This window comes from Aethina tumida, chromosome 7 (assembly GCF_024364675.1).
Source record: "Aethina tumida isolate Nest 87 chromosome 7, icAetTumi1.1, whole genome shotgun sequence".
Classification (NCBI taxonomy): domain Eukaryota; kingdom Metazoa; phylum Arthropoda; class Insecta; order Coleoptera; family Nitidulidae; genus Aethina; species Aethina tumida.
The window spans coordinates 2,918,848-2,930,891 of record NC_065441.1 but is presented as its reverse complement, the minus strand read 5'-3'; the positions used below and the strand labels follow the sequence as shown (position 1 = coordinate 2,930,891).

Genomic DNA, 12,044 nt, shown 5'->3' with positions numbered 1-12,044 from the left:
GAACTGGTTTCTAGGTATGAGTGTGTACAGATACAAGGGGAAGAACATTATTAATAAAATGTTTAAAAACTTTATTCTTTTATATCTCTTTCTGTTAGACATTGGTTTCTAGACCTTCAAATTAAACCAATCTTCTAAAGTTCTTAGTTATTATAAGCAAAAACTTTAAGCTTTTTAAATTATTATTAGTGTTAAATAGATAAGAACAGGGTTATTTGTCACCTTTTCACACCAATGATGATCAATATCAAGAGATATGTGAAAAGATGTAATCCTCTTCCTTGTCCTTAGTGATTTGATTTGTACCTTTAAGTATTATTGAGATATGAATTTCACACTTCGTACGAAGAATAAAGTCATTTTTCTTCTCCATTCTTTTCTTGCCTTGTTAATGATTTATAAACCTATAAATTGAAGAAACCTTTTAAGCTTCACAATTACAGTGAAACATCAAGTTAAAATATTTGTTTTTTAACAATTATCAAGTCGAGGAGAGCAATCAAGTCTAAGAAAATATTAAAGATAAACTTGTACTTCTTTAAGCCGATTATAGTTTTAGTTTTAGGTCAAGTGGAAAAATAATCATTAATTTCAATTAGACAAAAAGCAAGAGAAATACTCTAATTTTCTAATTTCACCAATCAATGGTGATCAGTGAGAGAGAAATATTATTTAAGAAGAGGTTTTATCCTCTTCCATCATCTTAGTGACATGGCTCCTACTTTCAAGTACGTATAGACGCAAGTGCAATTCTTGAACGATCAATTTCTTAATTGGAAACTGCAAGGCTAAAACCCTCCCAACAAAACAAATATTTATTTGGAGTACTAGAAAATTGGGGGGGATTTCATTGGCTTCACTACAAGAGTTTATTATCGGTGGACAGTCATACAAAAAGAAGTAAACAGAGAGTCGCACACACACAGAGAGGGAAAGTTGAAGGAGCTTCCCGGAATTTCCGGGGACTATAAAAAGACGATTATCGTTATTTTTACGTGCGGCGTCCCGAAGAACAAAGGGTCCCGGACCGTTAACGAAGGAGCAGCTCATAAATCCATTTCGGCGCAACCGTCCACGTCTAATTCTAATTCCGGACCATAATTACATAAACACAATAGTCGGCTTTTTCCAATTTTCCGCGCCCGGTGTTTTGTATCAATTAATTAAATATTTATCCCCCGGCAAAATTTAGGGGCGCACAACAATATTATCGTCGAAATGCCTTCGTTTTAATTGACAAGCAATCAAATTTCGTGTTCGTGTTTCTACTTCGATTGTTCCAAGATTCGTTTTAAAACCATATCGGTTTTTCGTTTGATATTTACTGGAATATTTTGGTTTAAATGGCAGAACGTAACGGCAAACGTCACGTTATTAATAGATCTCGGAGGGCTCGTAAAAACGAATAAAAACAAGGCTAATGTCAAAGCGTAGGGGGAAGATTTACTTGTCTTATTTTTCAGAGCTTACCGTATCTAAAAAACCTTGCCCTTCTTTACGTGGGGGATGATAATTGTGCGCCGGAATTACCCACCTGAAAAAGAACAACTGGATTAGACACCTCGGATAAATCAATTTATGCTTAACACGTCTAACAAAAGTTAGTTATTATTAAATTTATGACCGAATATAAAATCGTGCACTTAATTAAACGGCCAACATGAACCATGAAATTGAATTAATTTGAATCATCCCCACATGACTGCAGTAATTTTCAGTCTATTGTTTTTCAATTACTAATTGCCCGAATCATAAATTCATTACGCACTTTTTCTCGGTCTCCGGGTTTTCATGCTGGTACGTTTATGGACTCTAAATTATACCCGAGTTTAATTGCAATCGGCCCAAATGCGCCGCAAACATGAAGGTATTTTAAATTGACAAGTGCATTTATGGGTAATTTGGGTAAATGTAGTTGAGCTAGAGGAGGTGTAACTTCCTCAGTTTGTTTCCTGCATTGATGAACAGGAGGAGTTTTGTTTAATTCTGTTGATGTGTTGACGTGGTTGGAAAATTAATAATTCCGAAGCGTGTGTTTGATTTCTTTCCAATTAAAAATGTTCCAAGTACATCTTATTAACAAGCTGAAATCCACCCGATTGTTCGAAACGTCAAAGAAGTTTTAATGAAATTAATTTTCTTTGACGTGGTGAAAATGCATAATTAACGTTTTTTATAAATATAATAGTCGAGAAATTAATCTCTTGACATTTTACAACGGGCGAGTTTCTTTAAGGAAGATGCTTCAATTTTAAAGTTTTTTTAATAATATAATGAAAGGAGAGAAATTAAAAAAAATTACATTATATATTAAATAATTCATTATAAATTAAATTTCTTATATATAAACGTACAAATTGAACCAATCTATTCAATTTATCAGTTTCAGTCAAAAATCAAACTGGAATATTCGTTACAAGTAATATAAATATATTTTTATTGATTTTACCAACTTGGCAAGAAGGCTAAAAGCTTTTTCTTCTCCACTGTTTAATCTTACTATATATAGGTTACATCCATCTAAAAATAGCCATTTTTGAAAACTGATTTGTTTGGATGGCCCCATAATAACAAAATCGACAGAATACACCTCCACAAAAACTGTCAGCAGTTATTTAACCCCATACTTTAAAATTTTGCTAATGCAGTTGTTTAGTTGGAAGCTTCCAGCTAAGCCGGAAATAAGTTTAACGCTAATATATATTTTTGTCTTAAAAGTAGAGGCTTCAGAGAAGAATGTCGTTTGAATGGATGGAGTCTTTAAGTTATATAGAAGCCGAGATACAAATTTTTGAAAATGACTAAAAAATTAACTTTTTTCAAATTTCGGTGGTCGGGTTTGATCGGAGTCCAAATCGGTATATATAATTAATTGCCCCAATAATATTTTATAACTTGGTACGACGTTTAAGGAACTCTCTCGTTAATCTCTTTATTAGACTTGTTGAAAGTTTTCTAACCTCCAGATTGAATCAATCTGTTAAACTTATCTGTTTTAGTCAGAGATTAAGTTGAAATATCCGGTTGCAGGTAACATAAATGTTAAATTTATAAATGGCATCCACTTGGCACGAAGTCTAAAGACCTTCTTTTTTCTTCTATTTAATCTTTTTAGTGGATTTGTTGATTTTTAAACATTTACAGCTTATCAATTATAGTCCAAGACCTAGTTAAAACATTCATTTCAGTCAACACGAAACTGTATTTTCTTAAACTGTATATATATTCTTTTTAATTAATTGTTTCAATAATTATTTTTATAAATTGGTACGTAGTTGAAGGAACTTCCTCTTTCCTGTTCAACCTCTTTATTAGCCCTGTTGACGGTTTCCAAACCTCCGGATCGAAGCAATCTGTTAAGCTTATCAGTTTCAGTCAAAGATCAAGCTGAAATATCCGTTGCGAGCAACACGAAACTTTAATTAATACCAACCAGCCCGTAATCGGCACACGTTAAAGGACCCGACACGCGCGTCCCTTAATATATTAATAAGCCCTTATTAAATTACCGTCGCATCGGAATGGTTAATTAATGCCGGCCATCGATAACAAAATACTTCGTCGAAGTGTGCACGGGCTGAATTTACTGTGCCACCGTTTGTGAGGGTTGGTGTGTATGTGTGTGTGTGAGAAAAGCCGGAGGCGCGAAGGCCACTAAGTTACACCTCACGCGATTCCGTGCGGTCACGATCCAGACATAACGTTCAAAGATACGGGGCGAATCTTCGGTCCGGGTTTTGAAACAACAACCCTTCCACGGGTCCAGGACTGCTTCATTACGCGGACTTGCAAAACTGTCCTCGTTAGATTTTATTGTATTATCTGGTTAATTACGTTTGTCTTGTTAAGTGGGTTTTGTGTCTTCATCTTTATTGCACACCTCGTTGTTTGCAACGTTTTATGATGAAATTGATTGGCGGTATTTAGAATGCGAAAGGGGTAAAATTGGATTGTGCCGATGTGATTTAAGAGTCGCGCGCCGATAGGTGGAAATCAGCGGCAAAGAGAATGCTTGAAGGGTTCTGATTAAAGTTAAAATTTAATGTTGGTTGAGTAAAGTGTTTGATGTTCATCAAGAAAATTGCTTCTCTTTCGTGAATAATAACACAGTTACCTTGATATTTGAAAGGCGCTATTGTTCGTTCGGGAGTTGGCTGAATAAATATTGGTAGTATGCCTGGAATTTTCTCAAACATGCCCACAAAATTTTAAAAGTACCCGGTTATCTAATTCAATAGAAGTTTTCTCTAACGTTAAAACAAAGAAAATTCGGGCGAGTTTTTGATTTAATTAAAGACATGGCGAGCTTCGCTAAGAGAAAATCTTATAAATATAAAAGATGGGAGTTTTCGGGAAGTTCTAAAACTTTCGCCCCAGTCTCGCACGCATCATATATTTTTACATTAGCTCGAGTCAATATTTATGAAGGAATAAAAACTTTCTGTATGATGTATCATGTATATTTATGCGGTTTGTGTTTTGCTGGCTCCACCCTGAAAATAAAGATTTACCCGCCCATATTTTTTTACTCTTATTACCACAATAAACATCCCCCGCTGTTTTAAATTTCCAAACGCGTTTCAAAAATACCATAATTGCCGACTATTTACGAAAACATCTGTATATTAATTAACGGACCACTCATTTCTTTTTTTGTTTAGATAATGAGTACTCGTAAGTTTAATATTGGTTGAAATCAATAAATAAATTACTAATAATTTCGAAACTAATTAAGTTTAAATAGGAAAGGCGATTAGAAATTTATGAGATTCAACTAATTTGTTATCAGATATTAGGTTCATTACCTGTTAAACTGTAAAAATGTCCAGCAAAAAACGGAAACGTATTAGTATCGCGTGTTGGAGCTCATTAAGATCAGTTTATAGTTGTTGTAATTAGATCACACTATTTTAATACGTTAATTTTGTCTGTTATAGTATCTTTAACTGATCTAAATTTAAAATTCCCACCTTGTAACATTATTGTGCATGCGCTAGAGTTTGCGCACAAATCAGTATCTGCTTCAGCGCCATCCATTAGGTTAATTTTCAAGAACGTAAATAAACATTCATCCACATAGATCGATTTCTAACCAAGCAAATGAAACGGCATCAATGGTTAATTTGTAGTTTGACAATGGAGTATGTTTGTTAACAATTTTGAAATGTCGTGTCGGCTTTTCCAGTTAAAATACAGACGCCGTTGTTCGATAATTTGTCGGTATCGCATGTTGGGATTCATTAATATTGACTTTTTGTTCACATAATTAGGTCACACTGTTTTTTTTTTTTTCATATCGGTTGCGTCTGAAAACGTGGAGGTTTTTAAGGGAGTTTTCACCGAAGCGGGCTATAATCGTGAGAACTATGGGGTGGGAATTTCAATAGGTAATCATTGGGGAATGTCGTGTCTACGAACAAAGTATTTACAAGGACGTTTGCATGCAACTAAATAAAATTTAAAACTAGATATTGCAGCATTAATAAATAATTGTAGTCGAATTACATAAGCGTTTAATTTCAAAAGCAGGCTTCATAAAATATTTAATTTCCTGCATTTCAATATACTTCAAACTATTCCATAAAATTTAATATAAATATTAAATAAATACGCCAATTGATAATAACTTCCTCTAACATTCCTCATGAAAATATACGTACTTCAATGAAATAAATCAAATCGACCTACTTCCGGAATGAATTGTTTCCAGTAAACGTTTTATATCTAACTCCATATATTAAAACGATTTTATTAAACTTATAAGTTTATACTGAAGTTATTAAAGCCGTTTTACCTTCTATCTGTAAACAGCACTAAATTGCTTATCGATTAAACTCAATTTTACGAACATATATCCCCATTTCTAAAGGTGATTTACGTTCCAATGTTAAATTTTAATCTTGCCCGTAAAACTTAAGAATTAATATTATTTTATTGAGTTATTAAAAATCGTGCGTGTCGATTAAACATTAAACCGTTATTCGAGGAACCATTAAAATTAATAAGACCATCGAAGTCAAATATTAACACAAAAGGGAAAAACACTCCTAAATAATAAAGGGTGTTGTATTTAACTACTATGGACAAACTCTCAGAACTCGTATTTAAAAAAGAAAAAATATTATTCAAAATTAATTATTTTAGTTTATGAACAAATTTAAATTACAAATATGAATTTTAAAAATACCACAAATTCAACCATTATTTCTTCAAACATTTGAAATTAAAAACATAAAATATTCTCTTACGCCAATAAATGGGGTTTAAAATTATTTTAATTATTTTGTATAAATTTATTTTTCTATGATTCTAAAACATTTTAAACATTTTTATATCCCTTAATTTTTATGTAAAATTTTGTTCAATGCTTTACAAAATATTTTATTTATTTTTACATATTTAATTACTTATGAACATAATAAAATATATATTGTTGTAGTTAAATATATAAATATAGGTTATTACAGACTATTATTTAATATTTCAATAATTAAAATTATAATGTAGATAATTTTACATAATTTTATTTCCCACAATTTTAACTGCTTGAAAATTTTGTAAGTATTACAAAATAAAAATAATATTTTAGATTGCTTATCGATTAAATTCAATTTTACGAACATATATCCCCCTTTCTAAAGGTGATTTAGGTTTCAATGTTACATTTTAATCTTGCCCATAAAACGTAAGAATGAATATTATTTTATTGAGTTATTAAAAATCGTGCGTGTCGATTAAACATTAAACAGTTATTCGAGGAACCATTAAAACTAATAAGACCATCGAAACCAAATATTAACACAAAAGGCAAAAACACTCCTGAATAATAAAGGGTGTTGTTTGACAAAACACGTTCGGTTGTGTTTAACCACTGTTGACAAACTCTCGGAACTCCGAGAGGATAATTCTCCAGTTATTATCAGAGAGGAATTAGTTTTGGAGGATTAACGCTTTATAGGAGGGTAGATTGATTTAATAATCCCACACCGGATTTAAACCGTCGAAGATTTTCAAATATTTATTTCTTCGCCATCCTTCATCCGGAATGTTTTGTGGGTGTGGCGTCGTTAAAACGTTTAAAGTCGTGCCAACTTGAAAAAAGAACGGTCTCATTAGCAGTAATGCACCAGACGTGAAATTCATTTAAGGCCCAATCACATTTGTCTGAATCGTTGTTTTGAAAATTGCAAGTGCATCAAGGAGAATAATTTAATTAGTGTTGCAGTTCAGAGTAAAAAAAAGGGGGGAGGGCGAAATTAAAAACGGTTGATTTTTACGGCAAACGGCCTTTTGTAAGTTCGAGAATGCTTTCAATGTAATTACAAACAAACGGACCGAGTTTTAGTTGTGAAATAATTCGTGCAATGGTCGCACAATGAACACTGTTTAAAATTAAAGTTGTAACTTCGTCCTACAACAATATGTATTTATTTTTTGCAAAGGAGTGAATTTAAAGTTAACTAATATAATTTCTAATTAAAAGGTTTTTTCGTGTTTCACAGACAACGGTCAAAAGGATCTCGTATAATAATAGAGAGAATTAAGAAGAGATAAAACATTTAATTTGTAATTAGAGTTTTCGCCCTTGGAAAATATTTACGTTCTGTTGATTTACAGCCAATTAGAACTTGGGAAAAGTAAAAATAACAAGATTTCTTTCTTTTAATTCAATCAATCATTCCACATAAAAATCACTGTACCAATCAAAAAGTTTCTCCACCAAATAGTCTGTCAAGTACAAACTATTGTAATAAATTCCCATAAATTGGATTTCCCGCAGTAAGCAAAATTAAAGTATTATTTATTGCTATTTCGTTACACGAAACCCTAATACTTACATAAAATTATTAACAAGACCAAACTTTGATAATTATTAGACACCTGAAACTCGAATCGTGGTCTAAAATTTAAGATTAACTTCCGAAACTTTCAGCATAATCTCACGTTACGAAACGTCAACAAAAATAAAGGGCCAAATTAAATGGAAAAATTTACGTATTTATCGCGAATTGAATCAAGGGGTCAATATTTGAGTCCGGTATTGTATGTGTGTTTATTTTTCCGGATGGATTTCGTGTGGATGCTGATTGATAAATGAACTGTAAACAAAAACCGGAAACTCAATCAGTCCGATTCTTTTGGCGGTTCTGATGATTTTTATCGCCGGGATCGTTTGGGGGAAATCCCGATAAAATTGGTCGACATTTATGAGTTTTAGTGTATCCATTCATTATAATCAATTTATTGTATGAAAATATTGCTGTTTTATGAAATTTTTTTGATGAAATCAAAGTTTAAATATCTTCTTTATGTGTTATATCTCAATTTTTATGTATTTTGTTTAATATTTCGTTCAAAATATTTTATTTATTTTTATTTAATTACTTAATTACTTATGAATATAATAAAATATAAATTATTGTAGTTAAATATATAAATATTGCTTATTTAAAACTTATTTAATATTACAATAAATAAAATTATAGTGTAGATTTACATTACATTCAATTTTATTTCTCTCAATTTTAATTGTTTAAAAATTAAGTATTATAAAAAATAATATTTTAGATTGGTATTAAATAATAAAATTTAATTTATGCAGTTTTAAAAAAAAATATTGTATATTAAAAAAATTAATTTTACAGTACAATAAAACCAAATTAAATCAATTATTTTAGCTTATGAACAAATTTAAATTATAAATATGAATTTTAAAAATACCACAAATTCAACCCTTAAATCTTCAAAAAAATGTGTTAATTATTTTGTATAAATTTATTTCTTTATTATTCTAAAACATTTTTAAATACCTTTTTATATACCTCAATTTTTATGTAAAATTTTGTTCAATGGTTTACAAAATATTTTATGTATTTTTATATATTTAATTACTTATGAAGATAATAAAATATAATTTGTTGTAGTTAAATATATAAATTTTATTTATTTAAAACTATTATTTAATATTTCAATAAATAAAATTATAATGTAGATAATTACGTAATTGAATTTTATTTCTCACAATTTTAATTTTTTAAAAATTTAGACATTTTAGATTGCTATTAAATAATAAAAATTAATTTAAGCATTTTTTATTTAGAAAACAAAACATATAAAAAATATTTTAATAATAATTAAATTCAAAGATTTTTTGTTTATTCTAAAATAATATCTAATTAAGTCAATTATTTTAGTTTATGAACAAATTTAAATTATAAATATGTATTTTAAAAATACTACAAATTCAACCCTTAAAATCTTCAAACACTAGAAAAATTAAAAAAATATAATATGCCCTTACGACCAGTAACGAACCCATCCCAGTCAATCTACCACAACCTGAAACAACAACCCTTATAAAACTGGGTCATCACCTGATCGCTCCAAATCCAACAGGCACAGCGTCACGAACAACCTCCACAGCATCATTTTAACACCACCACAGCCCATCGTAAAATTGAATACAATCGAATCACCAAAAAAAAAAACCGTGCAAACACCTTAAACTCCACACATGTCACAAAAATAGTGGTGATAAACCGGCACCGCACCAAAGAGATGTTAGAAGTGTACCAAGATGCAGATTTGGACGAGTTGTGGCGTCGCGACGTCGCGAAACAACCACCACGACGGACGCAGGTTGACTGAGCGACCCACGTGTTCGGGGCCCTGTGATCCCTCCCATCGACGTCGCAGCGGCCGCCACCATTGGCCGTAGCGGCGGTGAGCTTTTCCTTCTATTTATATGCCTATTAAAACACAGTGGCCTAATGTAACCTTTGGCAGTGTATCGTTTCGAGGGGGTGGAAGGGGGAGATGTCATCATTAGGTTAGGAACGGGAGCTGAGTCTGGTCACCTGGTTCGAGGGCCGGTGTTTATGAGTGTGAGGTGGTGACAGACAGAAATTGAGTAATGTCAATGGGGATGACTGGGATGTTGCAATTATGTTTTCAATAACCTAATACAGATTTATCTATCGAATTTACAAAAACGGGAAATATTATTTTCTTCGTTCCTTGATCCTTATTTCCCTTTTTATTTTTACATTTATTTATTTAATTTTTTATTTCAGATATTTTAGGATTTTGTTAAATTATTTATGTATTATATATTTATGATCTTTGAATCTCTTAATATTTTTATTTGGTTACCATTGACATATAATTTATTAAAATATTCAGAATATGTCAGAAATAAACATGCTATTTTTTTATCCTATTTTTCATTTTTATATATTTTAGGCGCTTTAATTATTTTAATTGCTGAAAAAAAATTTCAATTTTCAATAACGTAGTCGTAATTAATTTTTCTTAGGATTATTTAATTTGTTTCTATTTTTATTATTTTTGTCTTTTCGGAATTTTCAGATATTCAGTTTTTGTTAAAAGATTTAAATTCTTCTAAATTTTTTCATAATTTTTACTAATTTTAATTAATTTTCCCTAGAATTATTTAATTTGTTTCTATTTTTAGTATTATATTTATCTTGTATTAATATTATATAAATCTGTAACAGTTTAAATAATCTTAAATTTTAAATATTGACATAAATGCATAAAATATTTTATTAATTACAATATATTAATATTATATAAATGTGTTAAATAGTTTATTGTTATTAATTATTCTTAGAATTTTTCTATATTTTTATTTATTTATTTTGAATCTTTGGATTATCGTAGATTTTATGTTCCAACTCCAATTATTCCTCAAGGAAAATTCTAATTTTTGATAATTTAGATAATTATTTAATTTGTTTATATTTTTATTATTTTTTTATATAATTAACATTACATAAATCTAGTAACAATTTAAATAATCTCAAAATTTCTAAATTTTTAGATTATAAAATATTTTTCTAATTACATTATACTAAAATTATATAAATCTATTATATTATAATTAATTTAACATTTTTTTATTTTATTTATATTTTTATTTATTTATTTATTTATTATCATAAAAATACATTTTACTTAGTTTCTTTATATTAAAATTATATAAATTTGAATCAATTTAAATATTAAATATTTATTTTATTTATATTTTTATCTTTTTTTGGATTCTTGGATTTTTATAGATACATATATTTTAATAATTCTTATCATATAAAAATTATATAAATCTGTAACAACTTATTAGTAATTGAATTTGTTAATGTATTTATTATTTTTATTATTTTTTGGATGCTTAGATTGTCACAGATATATATAAAATATATTTTACTTATTTATATTAAGTAAATGTTAAATAAATTTTTAACAAATTAATTATTCTTAGAATTTTTTAATTTATTTATTTCTATTCTTTTTATCTTTTAGGGTACTCAAATTATCATAGATACATAAAATATAAATAAATAAGTGTTTAAGGTATTAGAAGAAATTTATCACAAGAATTTAAAAACTGGATGTTGTACAGCTCCAAGTTTTTAAAATTTCTATTTAAACATGCATTTTAGTTAGACCTATTAAAAGCATTATGTTCTATTAGTATAAATTAGATGGTTGAAGTTTCAATATCAATTTTTCCGGATAAAGTGCCCGATAATGCCGGACCAAAATTAGAGAGCATGTCGCCGGAATAAAGTGAACACGGGGCGAGGGTGCCGTTAGTGCAGCCGGACACCAATTTAGCGCCGGCCGCCGATATTTTACGGATAATTGCTTTTGCAACTTATTGAACTGACCGCATAAAGCGTCCTTAAACACTGCATCCACACAGCATTACCATCCTAATTTTTACCCTCCACGTTTCATTATGTTTCCTTCGCATGTCTTTGTTAATTAGTTGCATATTTCATCATGACATTTCGGGGTAGTTCTGCGTACTTGTAATGGTTATAAATATACTTCGCATGATCCACAAAAATTACCTCACCCCGAGAATAAAAAGCATACATCAATTTGTCCTCGAGAATCCAATATAGTCGGAGGTGGACGGAAAAGTCAACACTCAAGGTAGGACAGAAGCAAACATTTATATAACCATTATATGGGGGGATGGAGCGCGTGCCACGGGCATCTGTTATTCGGGACATCTG

General features: G+C 29.7%; 1 protein-coding gene across 3 annotated transcripts in view; it reads right to left on the bottom strand.

Moving 5' to 3' along the window:
• The window catches only part of LOC109600338 (uncharacterized), a 150,430-nt gene that overhangs the window by 73,422 nt on the left and 64,964 nt on the right, over positions 1-12,044 (bottom strand). Inside the window, exon 1 of one of the 3 annotated variants that reach the window (XM_020016477.2) lies at positions 9,375-9,618. The exons of 1 other annotated variant lie outside the window; for it this stretch is intronic. In XM_020016477.2, the coding sequence (XP_019872036.2) occupies positions 9,375-9,450 (76 nt within the window). In that variant the 5' untranslated portion in view covers positions 9,451-9,618. Of the gene's footprint in view, positions 1-1,470; positions 1,510-9,374; positions 9,619-12,044 lie in introns of those variants that run through there. One more of the 3 variants, XM_049970051.1, reaches the window with a different exon arrangement.